The following is a 19,423-nucleotide window of genomic DNA, read 5'->3' as shown; positions in this document are numbered from 1 at the left end:
CTCCCAGGTGCATCTGTAAATGGCTCTACATTATTGTGTGAATATTGATTATTTTACTGTTTTGTTAAGGTCCTGAATTAATGTGCAGGTCAGAGAAACCAAGGAATGAAAAAAATCATGAAAAAAGGTTAACCGTTATTGTGTTTGTGTGAAATTTTGTTTAGCTGTTGATGAAGAGCAAAACATCTGTAGTAGATTTGGCTGCATCCAAACCGATTTCTAAATATATGTATACTGGCCTAATCCCATTTCACCCCTTTGGCCCTCCGTTTTGAGCGTTCATATGTAGGGTAGGGGTGTCCCAATTCTTGTTTTCACGTAGGGGTAGAGGGCCAAGTGGTACGGCTACATGGCTCTCTAAACTGGGGTTTTTAAGGACCAGACTACGAAGAGACACACTGTGTTATGAAATCCCAGAATCATGCCTTCCGAATTGTCGGCACGATAGTGGATGGAGTCAAGCAGGAAGAGAAAAAACACAAATGTAATTATTTTCTTCGTTAATAAAGATTTTAAAACATATGATAACCGTCGTATTATCTTAATTTAATGTCATTTCAATGTATTATAGACCTTTTCTTTATAAACAAGCATAACACATTTTTTCTTTTTACATATTTGAAGTGATCTGTTCGCTATCTGTTACATGTTTTAAGGTTGATTTGAGCAGGACAGTCCTGCATTTTGACATTTCCATGTTGCATTTCCTCCCTTTGATGTTTTGATGATTGTTTGTTAATGGCCATTGACATCCTGTCATTTTATAATTACTCCATTTTGGTACATTTCCCATTTGGTACAAAACATTTTGATCTTGCAAACTGAAAATGCCTACTAAATAGTATAAATATCCTGGAGATCTCAGGCCCCTCTACTGGAACCTACGATGTTAATTACTCAATCATTCTGTAACTGACAAACTTCATAACAAGGAACAGGAAGATACAAACATGAAGTACCAGGTTAACCTCACAAAGAACCAACAGCAGACAGAGTTCATACAGAGTTCATGGTGGAACATAATGGAAGTACTAAATAATGAACATCATGCAGGCACTACATGATATAGGCCTACATGTGGCAACCATACTAAAACTAAATGAACATTGTGGGTCATTCCTCAGAAGTTTCCTCAGAAAAAAAAGTGATAGTCATAGGAAGTAAAAGAAAAAAAGGAGGACAAAGGCTTAAGGTTCATATGATCGGATTTTACTGGACGGTCACCAGGTTACAAACAGAGAGCCAGACACAAGACAAAGTGACCACCAGGGGGAGACCTTCCCACACAGGCTGTGAAGAGGCAGGTCACATCGGGCCATACTCCTGTCATGGTGAGGATGTGTCCCACCCTCCGAAATACGAACCAGCATTTCAAAAGAGATCGTGTGAATTATCAATAAATTGATTCAGAGGAGAAAGGAACTACTAAGGTTAGAAGCTCTTTGGACCCTAAAGGCCATTTACAACAGCTAATAGATCTTTAGAGGGACATTTCTAAGACAAGTGGGATCTGCAGAATGCACAATTATACTGGAGAATCTCCCCCCCCCCCCCCCCCCCCCCCGGTTTTCACATATAATGTGCCTTATTTTATACACAGGACCAGTTTGTTTACAAGTTACTCATACTACGGGATACGATACAATGGTTTCACATTTTTGCATATATCAGTACGTCTATGCCTTTTTTAAATTCATCCTCCACATTCAGTCAGGAGGCAGGGGGAGGAGGGGAGAGAGGGATGGAGGGAAGAGAGAGGGACAGAAGAAAGGATATACTGAGTGTGGGAGGACACGGATAGATGCACCGCTCCTTGGTTCGCTCGCTAGCATTAGCAGCGTGTTTCATAGATGCCACTGCGGCCGATGTAGCGCACCCATTTAATAACGTCATGATCACTGTAGTTCAGCTTGGACTCAAACACCTTCAAGTAACGCACTTTCAGCCCAGAAGGAGCAAAGGGAACCTGGAGGGGAAATGGAGACAAAGATAAGGTCTTTGTAAAAATCTTGCATTCTGTTTGACACATTCTCTAAAATGCTTAATTGGACATTGTGATCTGGTCTATGTGTTACGGTACATGTGGGAAAACTAGGGTTAGGGTTAGGTGCTACGTCGACTTGGTACATGCTGGCATGTCTAACCCTAACCCTAATCCTAACCCTATCCCTACCCCTAACCCTAACGGTAGCACCCTAGCACCTAACCCTAACCCTAGTTTTCCCACATGTACCGTAACATATGTATGGTATTGCAACCCTACCTCAAAGTTCATGGAGATGGGGGGACGTGCCCACTTCTTCTTATCGTTGGTGGGCAGCAGCTCGATCTCAGCACTGATTTGAGACTCCTTCATCCCCGCCATACGCTTGATCCTACACACAAAACACACACACACACACACACACGCACGCACGCACAAACACACACAAACGCAACGTGTATTACAGCAAGAGATGGAGAACACACATTTCACAGAGCAATTCAAAGATGGACAACCACATCAGGAGAGAAAGATGGAGCAAGAAGAGAGGGTTAAATGGCCACTTACTTCCACACAATAGCATTCTCACTGGCCTTGTACTTGGCCTTGCCCTTCATGCAGATCACCTGAACGCCACTCGTGTTGAGGGGTGTGGGAATGCGCACCTGAAGCAAAGGCACACATGTAAACAATTCAAATATACACTGGGAAAGTGGGAATAGATTTATCTCCTGGGACCACTATGTCGTTTATTCACTTTAACAGTTTTTGTTTTGTGGCACAGCTTCAATATCATAAAATGTTGAGGTCATAGGGATACCGTATTTTCCGGACTATAAGTCGCGCTTTTTTTCATAGTTTGGCGGGTCCTGCGACTTATAGTCAGGTGTGACTTATATATCAATATATATATAATTTCATACTGACTGACATGAACCAAGGAGTAAACATTACCGTCTACAGCCGACAGAGGGCGCTCTGGGCTTGTGACAACTATATGCTGCTCCTATACCCCTGAAGAAATTATCTAAAACATTAGCTTGTTGAAGCTAAGCAAACGGTAGCTTGGTGAACTTGCTTACTGGTAACTTGCTTGTTGGACTCGCTGGCTTGTTATGTTCATTTAGCCTATTCAGCCTCCCAGGTATGTTCTTTATGCTATTGTTTTGCTGAATAACTGTTAATGTTATGTTAACATACCGGACTTCTATTCAGCCTGTTGTTCTGTGTGCTATTGTGTAGTTGAATAAACTTGCCTTTCCAGATTAAATGTCTGTTCTTGGTCTTGGATTTTGTGAAATATATTTCTAAATAAATGCGACTTATATATGTTTTTTTACCTCTTAATGTCGAATTTTTTGACTGATGCGACTTATACTTTTATCAAAAAACAATGAAGTGAACTGTCCGCTAGCTATATAACCAACTATTATATGTTGGCAAGCTACAAGGTGACAACTCTTACTGTGTACTAGAACACATGGGAGTTCTAGAACACATGGGAGTTCTTGCCTAGTTCTCGTCTTAATCACACAAACTGAAACAGCTGGGATGCTTGCCATGAGGAAATCCAGCGCAATGGCTGTTGTAGTCTTGCTGTACTTCTTTTTAACAATTTAATAAGATAAGTGTATCCTCATTGATCAATTAATGTTAAGACATGTAAATGGTAGTAAATACATGAGCACTGTCCTGATGTTTGATACTTTGGGGATGAAATGTCTCTACAAGACATATTTGAATGTGGCTAAAAAGCAAACCACATTTATGACAACTCCTGTCATTTATATGCATATATATATATATATTTTTTTTTAAATTTTATTTATTATTATTATATGTATATAATGTAGAGATATATATTTTTTTTTTTTTACATTTATTTATTATTATTATATTTTTCTATTGGCAATAGGTGTTTGGTTGATGGGTGGGTGGGTGGGTGGATACATAGGGGGAAAAGAAAAAATATAAAATTAGTGTACCCATAAGTGCTGTACTGTGTACTTCCTTCTAATAAAATATTGTTAAAAAAAAAAAGCAAACCACAGAAACTATTAGCAAATATGCTAAGAGTGGAAACGTTCCTACCGTACAAACAAATAGCGACAAAACATGACCTCTAGAAGAATAACATTAGGCATAGTCTCCTACAACTAAAAGACTAAACACACATCTACAGGAATATCAACTTCAGAAGAGTCACTGATTTTCTATGAGGTTTCATAGATTTGGGTCAATTGGTCTACATTATGTGTAGGCCAAGGTCTAATTGATCAAATACAGTTTTTTTTATGTGAGCAAAGATAAGAATGACACACAAGATTACTTACGACATTCTAAACAATGTAGGACTAAAATCATTATTCACCTCAATCTTCTGGGCCAGCAGCGAGGGTTTGAAGTTGGACTTAATCACCACTTTGACCTCTAACTTTGTGCGACCCACCTCCCTCACCAATGGAATGACTCGAAACGGTAGGATGATGTCCTTCGTGGTGCGATACCTTGATGAAAGGTTGAAACCACACCAATGTCAAATGTATGCACACAGAAGCAAGACAGTCTTTGATCAGACATGTGCTTACTAAGGCTGCGTTTACACTGCCAGGTAGAAGTGAAAAAATACATGCAGAAGCACAGGCTCAAAAGGTTAAAGTTCAGCCTGTGTATGACTGACCTCATGAGCTCGTATTCTCCGTCCGGGGGGATGAAGCTGATGCTGCGTTCCGAGTCAAACTTACTGAGGCGCACACACTGGTGGAACGTGCAGTCGTCAATGGCTATGGACTGCTTCCCACTGCTACAAGGGGGAGAGAGAGAGAGAGACCATCTATACACCAATACACACTTCTTCACAAAGACACATTAAAATACACAAACCAAACCACACAGTCCGTTCAAACCTACTCCCTTCTATGTACCCCCTGTTCTTATGCACAAAGCCACACAGGAAAACACACAATACATTGACACAGACATCTATAAGGACACCATGGCTAGGACAACACAGCAACCCGGTGGATGCTTACTAGTATCTACATCCCAGTCAAACACTGAGTCAGGGGCAAGAGTCAAGCGGGTAGGAATGTGGGAAATATCAAAACTACTACAAAACACTCACTACTCACTTACTACTAGGAGACAATCATTGGGCAGTCCACTAGAGATTTGAGGAGGCTTTGTGAGATGTATATAAATTAGAAGTCATGCTAGAGGCAACTCTTAAAACATAGAATAATAGAGTCAGTCCAGTGAGATGGGAGCCTCCTCAAATGCCTAGTTCAACAGTCGCCACTCAATGACACACTAGACAGACAACAGAAGGGTATGGAGGTAGGGCCAGATATCAATACAGTACCTTCCCCCTAAATCACTGAGGTACAGCACAGAGAAAGAGAGGGAAAGAAAGGAGAGACGTATCGAAAGGAAAGGGGGAAAAAAATGGTAAGCCTTAACCGAGGCTAAATAGAACTCTTAGTCCAGGGACTGACAGAAAAGTTGACAGGTGGATTAATTGTCTGATTAGGAGAACACAGCAGGATTTTGAGTTAGGGTCAACATATCAGTTTGTTGATACAACCTAAACTGGAAATATCTTGACACAATTTACATTTCCAGCACAAGTCTCTTATTTAGATCATAGCATTCGATAAATTAAATCAAAGTCTTGCTCCAGGGAAATGGCCCCTTTCACGAACCTCTTTCCCGCCGCCTCATCAGTGGCCGCACCCTTGCCCTGTTTATCAATGACAATTTTGTCGTTCATGCCGAATTTACACTCAGGCATTCCACTCAGGTAGCTCTTCATCACAACACGGCCAGACACATGGGCACTCAGGACCTGACCTTGATGGGGGTACAAGGGCCAAGGGTTAACCACATTACGAAATGTTTAGAATAATCAAAAACATAATGGTTATTTTTCTTTTATTTTTTTTACGTTATTTTTTCTGAGTGGGGCAGTCCCTCTCATATTTTTCATTTTATTGACAGACACAGTAGAGATTTTTAGACAGGAAGGATGGGTGAGAGAGAGAGGAGGGATGACATGCAGGATATGTCTCCGGCCGGAATCGAACCGGGGACCCTGCGGTTACATGGTCAACGCTTAACCCGCTACGCCACCTAAGCGCCAACATAATGGTTATAGGGGTTCGGGTTCACATTCACCTTGTGGGGACATGAGCAGGTTGACACTCTCCAGCACGTCCAAAAAGAGTTCGTTGCGTCGATACTTGATTCCCTCGCGACGCCAGCCAATCTGCCCTGTCACCTGACTAGTGATCTGAGACTGCTCCTCCTTCGTCTAGAGAGAGAGAGAGAGAGAGAGAGAGAGAGAGAGAGAGAGAGAGAGAGAGAGAGAGAGAGAGAGAGAGAGAGAGAGAGAGAGAGAGAGAGAGAGAGAGAGAGAGAGAGAGAGAGAGAGAGAGAGAGAGAGAGAGAGAGAGAGAGAGAGAGAGAGAGAGAGAGAGAGAGAGAGAGAGAGAGAGTGTGTTAAGTGGAAACTCAAGGGATGGAGGCTGAAATTAAGTAAAGCCAGTTTTGTTTTGTTTTTGCTTTACCTGGTGCTGCATCCAGCCATGTCCATAACCAGAAGGGGGAAAGAGTCAAATAAGGGAAACAGTTAAACACACACATGCCATATCTTTCTTTTAGAGACAATGTCAGAAAAAAACGTATAACACACAAAGCTAGAATAAATGACATTAGAAATCTATTCAATTGTGATCCGCAAGGCCCCCCCACCCTGGATTCCTTCAAACTAGCCCTCAAAACTCAAAACTGTTCTCCAAGGCCTTTGGCCCCTAGTCATTGTTTCAGTTTTGTTTTGTTTGTTTTCCGTTTTGCCTGTCCGATCATTCCCCTATAAAGCGTCCGTAGGCTTTTTGAAAGGCGCTATATAAAATTTAAGTTATTATTATTATTCCCATACATCCTCACCTGGCCCTTAACACCCTGTTGGGTGATGAAGGTCTTAAGCGCTCCGGTCTCGGAATTCTGGGGATACCCGAAATCCAGGATCTCTACAAACACACGGCAGAAACCAAACTGTCAATAGAGGCACAGATCGTGACGTTAGAATTATAAGGTTCTATCTCCATTTTTGTCAAAATTTAGTTTTTTTACATAATCTGATCCATTAGGTGTTTATTAATGCCTGTGTGGTGTTATTTTAAAAATGTTGACATTTTTGAGTTAGTAATTAATAAAATACAAAGGTTCCATCTCACAAAACATAATGGAATGTAAAAACGTTGACGCTCAATATCTCTGAACTACCCGAAACGGAGATAGAACCTCATCATTCTAAGCTCACGAGATGGTAAAATCCAAGAAGTTAGCGCGCGAAAGAGAGAGAAAACAGAAGAATGGAGAGATAGCATGCAATAAAGTGGGAAGAGATTGAAATATTGAATATTATAAATATTGACAAATATAAAACAATAAAAATGGAAATGGCAAGAAGAACGAGAGAAATTCACTCCATGTTTACCGTCCAGCAGCTCGTAGATCAGCACAAAGTTGTTCTTGATGTTCTCCTCGCTGATCTTGCCAAAGTAGGCGGCCATGACGTCACACATCTTGTAGAGGAACTCGAACACCATGGCGGCGTTGACATTCTGCTTGGTGACGGCGGCCAGCCAGATGTTGGAGCGCTTGACGTGGAAGAAGCTGGTGCGGGCGATGTTGGTCACCGGCGAACGTACCTGCTGACGGGCGTGTATCACGTTCACGCGGAACGCGTCCACCGCATTACGCCTGAGAACCAGAGGGAGAGAGATAAAGATGAGTTGAAGTCAGTGATAGGAAGACGATACAGAGTAGTACAATTCGGTTGTTAAGTCGTGACGTGTTTCCGGGTCCAACGTTGGCTGAGGCGCTCTCTTCGAAATGCCTCAGTAATAATAATAATTCATTATATTTATATAGCGCTTTTCCGAGGCTCAAAGACGCTGACAAATATGGGAAAAACGGGAAAGTGCCGTGTCCCTTGTTGTATGAATAGATCCCAGTCTAAAAAACGATTGAACGATCATTCTACCGCTGTAGTACACTGGTACTCTGGTGCAGGGAATTTCTGGTTTGGAAATGGCTAAACGTCAAACGTCAGACGTAACAACCGAATACAGAGAATATACTATCCGTCTCTGACCACATGACTTGACCAGAAGTTGTGTTCTAACAATTTCACTTGTTCATGAGAAAAACAGAAAAGCTCTCTGATAATGCTTTTTTGTTGTTGTTGTTGTTGTTGTTGTAAAAACTATACATAGTGTCGCTGTGGCAACCTGAAGGATGTTCTAACTTAACTGTCAGTTTCAATTTCTGATAGATTATGGATTTCTGTGACAGGAGAGACCAATCGTAACTCAGATTATAGTGTTTTATTCTTTGTATAATAGTTGTTTTCCTTTTTTTGGGGGGTGTGATGTTGTAGATTGTGTTGTCTACTTTATAGGATGTCCAAGACCACAGTGCAAATAAGTGTTTTACACTTTCTTGTTTTATCCTCTGGGACATGCACTGTGTGCATTTATTGTTACTCCCAATAATGGATTAGTCTATCTAATCTACTATCATGTTTAGAGTCTTTCTACTTGACACGATGTTCCTGACAAAATGGACAGACAACTGCCAACATATCCTTGTTACCCTTCAAACATCCTACCGGTTCTCCAAGTTCAGCACAACTTCTTTTTTTCTCAAAATGTTGTCTGAGCACTGCCAGGTAACAGTGAAACCAACCACCATGTTACCTTCTTAATCAGAACAGATCAGAGTGTGACCTTTTTTTTGCATGAGGATTAGTGGAGAGGTAAGAGTGCTTTTTAGAGAGCTGATTAAATGTTGATTTATAAAATATGGCTTAGTACAGATGATGCAGCACAGGCAAACAAGACTGTTGAGTCCAATAAGTAAAATGCTGTTAATTACTTCACCAAACACAGACCTAAGAACATACTTATTGTCTGAGTATTACAGTACCGGTTAATTTAGATTTTTGCCATTTAGCAGACGCTTTTAATCCAAAGCGATTTACAATTACGAATTACAGGGACATTCCCCCTGGAGTAACTGAGGGCTAAGTGCCTTACTCAAGGCCACACTAGTAGTGGTGTGGTTTCAGGTGGGATTTGAACTCACAACCTTCCGATCACAAGTCCAACTCACTATCCACTAGACCACCACTACCCCTGTACCCCTGTTCCCTGCTGAATTATAAAACAGCATTTACTGAGCTGGCATCGTAATCTAGTTCTTACTAGGAATAATCTTAATTGACTAATGAACTTAGGGGGTGTTCTCACTAGAACATTTGCTTCACTTGAAACGGAGTTTAGGATAAAGTTCGCTCTGCGTCGTTTGGAGCGGTGAGAACGCTGCATTCGAAGTCGCTCCCGGAGCAAACACCCGTCGGATGCTCCGCTTGAAAAGGGTGGTTTCGCTGGATGCTTTATCAGCTGGTGGGCAAACATAACAGTGCATATTCATTACTCTAAAAGAACTGTATCAATTTATATTGTTTTTTCATGGTTTTGCAACACAAGTAGCAGTACCATTAGAAGCAATGGGAGAGTGCATGAATCTCACAAATTCTGATCTATTTTTATTGCAGATGTTTTCGAAATCGTCAGATTCTTTCCTTGCCCGGTCGAGGCTCTCAGTGCCGCGTAAGAATGACGCCACCTGTCGTAAGACAACGCATGAGACCAGCAAATCACATTTTTATAACGAAAACACAATTCTTGGCTACGAGTTCTACTCCCACTAAAACCACTCTACACTCTCTAAGCACCTGAACTACCCCAGGTTCATTATAGAAATGATACCCAGCAGGCACTAGTCCCAAATATCCTCTCGCCTTAGAGGAGACAAAAAATACCATAAAACCCCATGCTAAAATCACCAGGGTCCGCCTGTTGGTTTTGGAAGGCAACACCCATTATGGAGGGGAGACTTGTGGGTCAGGGTTGACAGTAGATGCACCTCAATCCCGTTTGAAGATTGCAGTAATTGAGCTGGTTTCTTTGGGTCACTGACATCAGGTGACATGCTCAAGGGTCAAGGGTCAGGTAGTTACCGTGGGTAAGAGGACATGCATTGGGAGTCACCTATTGGTTGCCATATGCCATAGGGTCATGCTTGATAGGTTGGTGCATCGCTTACCTATTCCTACAGTGGCCAAGATGGAGAGATGAAGGAAAATGGCAAAGGATAAAGAGAGAAAGAGGGGATGACATAAAGGAGAGATAAAAAAGACAAAAATGCACAGACATTTTCGTGTAATGTACACAAAGCGAGTCACACACTGTTTCAACCAATAGCTGAGGTGGAGTCTAATCAAAAGTAGCTGAATGAGTTGTCTCAATGTTCTGGGAAACATTGGCAGTTGAATGTGTGCATTTAGAAGACGCAAAGAAATTCATCACTAAAAGGGTTAAATTGCTGGTGGGTGAGTAGTCTTGTGTAGCCATACCTCCAAATCACATTGTTCTCACGTTTTCGGAATGGGTCTGGTTTGGTTCGGTACGCGTGTGTACCAAATGAACGCAGCATTCTTTTACCCAGTGCCACAGAGAGATTGTCCGTAACTTAGCAGTCGTTATGGCGAACGCAGATAAACATTTGAAGTTCCTCCAGCTTCCCATAAACCTCCAGTTTTGGGAAAATTACGGTTTCTCAGTTACCTACAATGACGATGGACAAAGACAGGTGGATTGGGCCAAAGCTATATGCCGGCATTGTTCAACTGCGATCGGTTATGCAGCTGGCTGTAGGCCTACGTCGAAATGTCTCACTTGAGTCGGCATCACTTAAATGTGAACATCACAGGTACAAGAAAGAACTGAGTGAAGCGCAAACCCAGTTACAGCATTTAAGCCACCTCTCACTAACAATATAGACCGGGCCACAACAAATGCCCAACAGTTTATGCACGCGCAATGCACGCACATTTTTTTGCGCGTGCACGGCCATAAAACGCGCACTGGCGCTCTAAACAAAGACGTAAAAACCGGCTAACGTTACTGTTTACACAAGTAAAATCAGTGTGACAGTCAGATCAGGGCTTGACGCTTACCTTTTCCCCAGGTAGCACTGTGCTACCATGTTGAAAAATGTAGTAGCACACCAAGAATTTCAGTAGCACAATGAAAATTGCGCAATTTTCGTCAACAACGACAACAAATTATCATAATCATAACATATCAAAATTATCATAACCGGCTCTTGGCCGTAATAAAAATGGAGACTCACACAATGTAAAGGGGAAGTAAGAATCTTAATTTCAGTTGGCCCACGGTTCGGTATGAACCTCGGTTTTTGGGTCACGGTTCACGGTTCGGTTTTTTTGTTTGTTTCAAATGCTACTATTTATTTACAAACTGTTACTTTATTTTGCTTATACTTATGGAACTTTAACATTTAGACACATTCCAGAATATGACTGGTAAATTGTATAATATAAATATATATAAACAAAACACTTTCAAATGTAAAAAAATTACATAAACACTTTCAAATGTGACGTGTTGTGGATTGGAACTACGGATCATAAACTTTCAAATGATGTGTCATACATTGAAATCCGAAAAAAGATGAAGTTAGAGTCATTTGAATGTTAGACATCAGGCACATATAGGGTTAACCTCTTTGTAATGAAACCGGAAGCAACCGCTGCTAGCAGCTAGCGGCTAACAAAACACAGCGCTACGAACTATGAGAGCTGTATCCCATATACCCATTATGCGCATTTTAAGCGCATATAGGACTCGCGTGAAGCATTTCTGCGACACGCGTTTCTGTTCACTGTTTTCATTCCCTCATCGCTTATACACATAGGTTTGACTGCGCATGACAGTAGTTCAGCAGTTAGTCGCACTGGTGCGATTGAATGTATTTCCAAGTCGCACAGAAATATATTCACTCGCAAATGCGACCAAAACAGTCGCACTGTCGAGCCCTGCAGATGGAGCATTCGGTAAACAACCAACAGCAAGGTAATGCATCAGCTGAGTTAAAGAAAACAAACTCTTACCTTTGATGACAAAACATGAGCCCTGTTTACCCGTACCTCCGCCGTTCTGTTCGTGATGATTTTAGAGGCAATAGATTATTTTTGCCCCGCGCATATTGCTATGAATAGTTCGAAGCTAGCGTTAGGTGCAAGGCTGCTCGGTTAGCCCATTAGCGGGAACATTATTTGTTGCACAAAATAGGCTGATTTAGTTGACCATGAACATCAGACTATATTACGAATGTTCATCTAAAATACTCTATACTGAGCACTGGTATAAGAACATGAACCAGAGAACAGCAGTAAATGCAATAACCCACAGTCGTCGCTGATGATGTTGCATTTTCTTTTTTTCCAGATTTTATCCCTTTTTTCACCCAATTTGGTAGCCAATTGAACCCAACCTAGCATCCAATTATCCCCTGCCTATTGCGAGGGATCCGCCGCACGACCCCGCGGCCGGCAGTCCCAGAGGAGGCCGCCAGGCAGACTAGCTGACTGGCTCCTCGAGCCCAGCACCGTTATTCCAGCACCAGACGGGGGCGCTGTTGCGCGACGGATCCTTGTCCGGAACTACTCCTATACCCCCCTCGGGAGCGGCCGCCCAATATGCCGTTCCCCGTGTATGCCCTGGCCATATCCGGGTCTGGCGAGCCGGGATACGAACCCCGGCCCCGGTGGGCAGCATGCACTAGTGGCCAGTGCTTAGACCGCTACACCACCGCGGGGCGATGTTGCATTTTCGATTAGGATACGGGATTAAAGGGACGGGCGACGAGCTAAGAGAGAGAGTGAGGAGAGGGATTTCCTGAAATCCAAATGTCCCGCGAAATTCGGACCAATCACAAAACTGTTTTGCAAGTGCGTCGCCTCGCGCCGTGCGCCTGTTGAGAGCGATTCAGTCTCAGTCACAAACGACGAGGTTAATTGCAACATTGTAACATTTTGTAACTTACTACACACTGAATCGTAACGAAATGTAGGTCTGGAGGCGGCCTAAATCTAGCTTCAATCTGCATTTTTTCTGTTCTCCAGTCATTTTCTGTTCTCCAGTCATAATAACTGAATTAACCCTAACCCTGAATTAATTAGTGGCGGAGAAAATTCATTCGTGGCGGCCCGCCACGAATAAATGCATATAGAGGAAACACTGTATATATGTTTTGTGAATTTTTACCAGACGATATACCCCTTAACACTTAAGAATTCGTCTTCTGATCATCATCATCAATAAACACTAGTGACCCAGTGCCATTGGAAGCCAAGCATGCCCATGCCATCACACTGCATCCACTGTGTTTTACAGATGATTATGGGCAATATAGAGTTATGAGCTATGCTAGCAGTGAGGTAGTTTATGTACAGTATCTAATGTGCAGAGTATAAAAGAAGCTATGTCAGGAGACATGTGCAATGTGCAATATACAGTAGTGCAAAGGTAGTAAGGTAAACGTCAGTAGTGCAAAGGTTATAGATTGATCCCATTAGCCAGGGATGAGCAGCCGACAAGTATTGTCATCAAGTATAGTCCTTAGTACCCCAAGGTAGGGGGGGGGGGTACTGAGAGTCATAGTCAAGTGTGTGTGTGGATGTGTGTGTGTGTGTGTGTGTGTGTGTGTGTGTGGGGTTATCGGAGTGACAGCTCTGTGGAAGAAGCTGTTCTGTAGCCTGGACCTGAGAGGATCCTGTACCTCCCGAGTCTTTTAGAAGGTCGGGGGTCAAACAGTCCGTGGTCGGGGTGGGAGGTGTCCTATTCTGCTAAAATTGGGCGTTATGGTAATACCATAATGGTATATTTACAGTACATGGACAGTGGATTGAAGCATCGGAACACACCCTCACTCATGGGGTCTGTTTTTTTATAGAATGATGTTATAAATTGATATGGATCAATTTATAAATACATAACTGGTTGTTACGTTTGCCTTTTGGTTGACAGCAAAAGAGGGAGAGAGGAGGATAGAGAGGGAGAGAAGGAGCAGGATGGTGTCGGCACACCAGAGAGAGAGACAGCAAGAACCAGGTGAGAAAGTAGTGGACAGGTAGTCAAGACCACATAACCGATGGTTCTCGAGCCTAATGGCCCATAGGGCAGGAGATCTCCTGTTTCTGTAGAGTGAGGCGGCTTGATGGACAAGTACACCCCCTGGACATGACGCTGGTATGTCGCAGGGGGGGCCATGCCACCCCCCCAAGGCAGCAAACCTAGGGGAAACACTGAGCCGGTATTAAACAGCAGGTACAGATAAGAGCTGTAAGAGCTGCAGTAATGTTAGCCTAATAAAAGATAAAGAAAACAAAGAAAAAAAGAAAGGAGAGAAAAAAAGGCAATAATGGTGGTCATCACATACAGAAAAAAGGACACAAAGAAAAAGAGGACTAAGTGAATACTTGATCTGAAAGGAAACTATTTTCTCCCATCCCCCCCCCCCTCGCCAGTCGAACGTGGTGCACTGTAGGCTTGGTTTTAAATTATGAATGCGTCAGATTTATCTTAGTTTACATTTCCCTGATCTGTGCTAGAAATGGTTCCCAGATTTTTGGGTGTGTCCATTTTTCCATCTATTTTGTATATCAAACGTTCGTACGAGGCCGTTTCTGATAGGGCTGTGAACCATTCAGTGTTAGGTAAGGTTGGTCCCCCCCCCATCCAGTGCCTCAGCAAGACCCTCTTAGCTGAAGTGAGAGCAACCTTTAGCCACTGAGCCTTCCTCCCCCTTCTATTCTCTCATTTCCTTTTAGACTGTTCAAGAGGCATAGAGCAGGGTAAATGATAAATGGACTGACTTATATAGCGCCTTTATCCAAAGCGCTATACAACGGCCTCTCATTCACCCATTCACACACACATTCACACACCAATGGCGTCAAGCTGCCATGCAAGGCGCCTGCCGGTCCGCTCACTGGGAGCAATTTTGGGGTTCAGTGTCTTGCCCAAGGACACTTCAACATGTGGCCAGCCGGGGCTCGAACCGCCGATCTGCCAACCTTGCTATCAGTAGACGGCGACTCTACCTCCTGCGCCACAGCCGCCCCATGACCCTCCTTTACTAGTTTATTCCACTCATCATCTTCATATGTTACCCGTAAATCCCTTTCCCACACAGCTTTTAGGCCTACGGTAATGCTGTTAAATCCATCAGTGAGGTATTTGTAGATTTGACTTGTCAGATGTGGAAGACCACTAAACAATATCAATTTAGCGTATATAGGAGATTGGGGAGGTAACCTGGTGTCTGTTGGGCTTGCCTTAGACAGGCAGTCCCTAAACTGAAGAAATCTCACTTTTTTTTATCTGAGAGAGACCCCACATGAAGATTAAAAAAAACATGGAGTGAACAGTTTTGATCGTATTGTGTGTGGTGTGCTCCGATATTCCCAATACAGCACACCACATACATAAAGATCTGATCGACGACAGTCTAGAGTCTCGTCCCCCCCCCAAGCCAGAAATCTCGCGTGATCAGGGTAGTAGTACCCTGACTGACCTGTACGAGGCAGCCATGTGCGACTGGGCAAATAAATGGTCGAAGAACGAAAAGAAGAAGACGCGTCAGTCAGCTCAGTGCAAAGTTCATAGCTATCGGTAGCTTGCTAGCATCATTGAAGATTGAAGTCGTCATTAATTCAATTCAAGACAGTGAAATGAACCAAATCGAGGAGAGAGACCAGTTGATGAAGTTCATCAGTACAGACTACTGTATGACAACTCCTTACCTGATAGTCGCTACACAGAACTATGCATTATAGAGTGCTTGCGATAGTGTTGAGCATCGCAAACATCATACTAGTTGCACAAGTGATGCATAAGCATGTAAAGGCCTTGAGTCTACATCAATAATGTATTGTAAACGTGCATACTGTAACGATCCTGTATGAGGCCCGTTAACAGCTCCTCCAAGGGAGTTAACTCTCTTGGTCTAATGGTTAGCGCGGCCGTCGGTTATGTGGGAGGTCGGGGTTCGACTCCCGCATGGGGCGAGTTACACTAGAAGATTCCCGTTCGCTACACTGGTGTCTGAAAGTTGGGATGGAAGGAAGGCCATCGGAGAGGCGTGTCCACGTGAGGGACTTGACATAGTGAAGCGTGAGGGCACGCTCTCCCGAACGGTGAGGATAGTGTAACGATCCTGTATGAGGCCCCGTTAACAGCTCCTCCAAGGGAGTTAACTCTCTTGGTCTAATGGTTAGCGCGGCCGTCGGTTATGTGGGAGGTCGGGGTTCGACTCCCGCATGGGGCGAGTTACACTACCAGTTCCCGTTCGCTACAATACATACAGCAGAATACCCTGGTGGTAGGCACTAGACAGTAAGATGGAATTTTTTTCCTGTTCCATTTTCAATAAAATATGTAATTAGTATGTTTCACCATACTTATTGTATTCACCAGTATCGTATTGTGACCCATGCATCGCGATACCTATCGTATCGCGAGGTCCTTGCCAATGGAGCTATCGCTAAGCCACGCCCCCTTTGATAACTCAGACAAACAAACAACGCTTCACTGACAGTGACTGACTGACCGACCGTGACTGGATGACATTCAATGACTTACAATGGCAGCAAGTTGGCAAATTTCTCATTTCTGATTTACCACAGCAAGTAATAGACATTTTTTATTTTATTTTTTTAAGATGACAAGAATATTACGGCTAGAAGCTTTTCACCATCAGATATTAGCGAGTTGTTGTTTGTCTGAGTTTTCTGCCTGTCGTGACTTTTTGCTGTGATATGATTGGACAATTTATATTGTGGGGGCGTGGCTTAGCGATAGGTCCAAACCCAGAGATTGAACAGTCTGCTTCAATCACCACCCAAACCTATAATAGTACCACCTGACTTACCCGATGTCATCACGGTAAACACGGGAGATCAGGACCTCCCCCTTATGGTTGTAGATGAACAGTCCTCCGATCATAGTGGCTGTTCTTTAGTCCCAACTGGCCATGGTGAAAACAAACCGCCTTCTGATAGGATGTAAGGGGAGGGGGGGGGGAGAGAGAGAGAGAGAGAGAGAGAGAGAGAGAGAGAGAGAAGAGAGAGAAGAGAGAGAAGAGAGAGAGAAGAGAGAGAAGAGAGAGAAGAGAGAGAAGAGAGAGAGAGAAGAGAGAGAAGAGAGAGAAGAGAGAGAGAGAGAGAGAGAGAGAGAGAGAGAGAGAGAGAGAGAGAGAGAGAGAGAGAGAAATAGATGACCCACATGATATTTGTTCTTGCTTCCTCACAACTCACATACTGACAGCGGCATTGATTCTACATTACTGCCCCGCTGTGGTCAGTAAACTGGGCTTTAGTAGTCCTCTTAAATGGTGACATGACCACACGCCAAATCCACCCAGCCCCTAATAGTAACATACATACGCGCTCATATACACACACACACACACACACACACACACACACACACACACACACACACAAAACCTGAGATGTGGTTAAGATAAAAGGTTGGCATCAATAGTATCTAATGAAATAAAGCCACGGGGGAGCAGAGCAGGACATTGAATCCAATGCAATAGCGTGACTTCAGATTCAGATTCAGATCACGTTTATTGCCATTATTGCTTGACACATATAGGAATTTGTTTTGGCATTACAGTAGGTGCGTTTATGCTTTTTTCCACATGTATACATGAACAAGATCATTTCCTCTCCACGAAATGTATGTATGAGTCGTGACCGATGAAGTGGGACTAGCTCAACTATGAATGAATGTATGAATGAATGGTCTTTATTGTCATTAATATAGTACAGGTACCAAACAACGAAATTTGGGAGGGGGGGCTCCCCTGGTGCTAGGAAAAAGACTAAAAACAAGAAGGGAAAGGAGCTGGTTTACATAAATAAAGGCTATGTACACTATCCACTATACTATACTATACAAATAAAACACTGTGCTGTACTCTATGCTATGCTATACCTATTCTAACATTTCCTATCTCTGAACCTTATGTACCCGAGGGTTGTCATATTGCACATAGTGTTATTGCACATTCATTTAAAGTGTCGCAGTTTGCAGGTTTGAAATGTTCACAGTTGTGTTTCAGCCGAGAGTAGTAGGCGTTTTAAACGCTCTTTTGGTCGGACAAAGATGTCTGCCTTGTCGGAGAGAAACTAGCTCAAATGCTTTGATTTTTTTTTACCATTTGCTGTTTTATAAGCTCGTAGCAACATAGCGTATATATATATATATACTCCGTTATGGCTTAGCTTACTGTACAGCTTTGAAGGCTGCTTGACCTTTAAACGGTTTAAATAGGATGAAGAGTTGAAGCTGAAATAGACAGCTAGCATCGATGCTAGCTAACCTGTTATAACGGTAGCAGCTGGCGTTGCTGCTAAAAGGTAGTTAGTAAGATTATATAGTTAGTAGACTGTTTTACATGGATAACCGTTCAATACGTCAGAATCAGTGTGTTATATATGTACTACGGTGTCCTTACCCGAGTTATATGAGGGATTTTCCGTCCCTTTTTCCTCTTTAGAGATGAGATGTCAGTTATCCACCGGGTCTCTAGATCCTCACACACCCGCTATGATTGGGGTGCGCGTGATTTCAACAGCGGGGCTGTTCGTGATGTTAGCGAGGGAGGGAGGAGTTAGAATGATAAGGTTCTATGATCTCCATTTTTGGGGGGGGGAACATAATCTGATCCATTAGGTGTTTATTAATGCCTGTGTGTTTTTTATTATTATTATTTTTTAATGTTGACATTTTTTAGTTAGTAATTAATAAAATAGGCTACAAAGGTTCCATCTGACAAAACATAATGGAATGTAAAAACTTTGACGCTCAATATCTCTGAACTGCCCTAAACGGAGATAGAACCTTATCATTATTTATATTTATGTATTTATTTATTTATTATTCTAAACGGAGATAGAACCTTATCATTCTAAACGGAGATAGAACCTTATCATTCTAAACGGAGATAGAACCTTATCATTCTAAACGGAGATAGAACCTTATCATTCTAAACGGAGATAGAACCTTATCATTCTAAACGGAGATAGAACCTTATCATTCTAAGCTCACGAATTGTCAGACAGATTCCAGAGAAAGCAAAACAATTTACCTGACAAATTGTCCAGGGCTCATTTGAGCGCTGACGTCTTGGGGGGCTGCTGATATGAAGTTCTCTCTCCTCCTTACATTTTTGTAAATCACCACGAATCGTTTCGTTATAGTTTAGTTTGCGACTCCACTCCCCCCCTAGCCAGGGCCGGCCGGGGGATGAGATTCATCCAATGGATGAAAGAGTTCAAGCTCCGCCGCACACCAGGACCTTAAAGCTCACCCAGGCGAAAGCAGCATTCAAAACGAGCGCACCCGTGTCGCTCCGCCCCCCTCCTCAGAGAGGCAGTCATGTGACCGCCGTGGTTTACGCACGACCGTGACGTCACGTTATGGTCAAAAAGGA

At 42.9% G+C, this 19,423-nt stretch overlaps 1 protein-coding gene across 1 annotated transcript; it reads right to left on the bottom strand.

Annotated features, from left to right (window-relative positions):
- Positions 1-1,095: 1,095 nt before the first annotated feature.
- Positions 1,096-18,539, bottom strand: LOC308169090 (AP-2 complex subunit mu-A). Its single transcript, XM_080543730.1, has 11 exons — positions 18,446-18,539; positions 16,850-16,972; positions 7,482-7,747; positions 6,929-7,011; positions 6,158-6,293; positions 5,686-5,833; positions 4,665-4,787; positions 4,356-4,491; positions 2,552-2,649; positions 2,264-2,375; positions 1,096-1,966 (listed from the first exon to the last, which is right to left on the bottom strand). The coding sequence occupies exons 2-11, from the start codon at positions 16,921-16,923 to the stop codon at positions 1,832-1,834; spliced, it is 1,311 nt and encodes a 436-aa protein (XP_080399856.1). The 5' UTR covers positions 16,924-16,972; positions 18,446-18,539; the 3' UTR covers positions 1,096-1,831.
- Between the last annotated feature and the right edge of the window lie 884 nt (positions 18,540-19,423).

The sequence above is a fragment of the Nansenia antarctica genome (assembly GCF_963989245.1).
Source record: "Nansenia antarctica genome assembly, chromosome: 12".
NCBI classification, from domain to species: Eukaryota; Metazoa; Chordata; class Actinopteri; order Argentiniformes; family Microstomatidae; genus Nansenia; species Nansenia antarctica.
Note: the sequence above shows the minus strand (reverse complement) of the source record. Positions and strands in the feature narration are given on the sequence as shown.

Coding starts and splice junctions, on each gene's coding strand:
- LOC308169090 (XM_080543730.1), bottom strand. CDS start 16,923: ATGATCGGAGGACTGTTCATCTACAACCATAAGGGGGAGGTCCTGATC. Junction 6,294..6,928: donor AACAGGGTGTTAAGGGCCAG/GTGAGGATGTAT, acceptor CTCTCTCTCTAG/ACGAAGGAGGAGCAGTCTCA. Junction 2,376..2,551: donor GAGAATGCTATTGTGTGGAA/GTAAGTGGCCAT, acceptor TTTTGTGTGTAG/GATCAAGCGTATGGCGGGGA.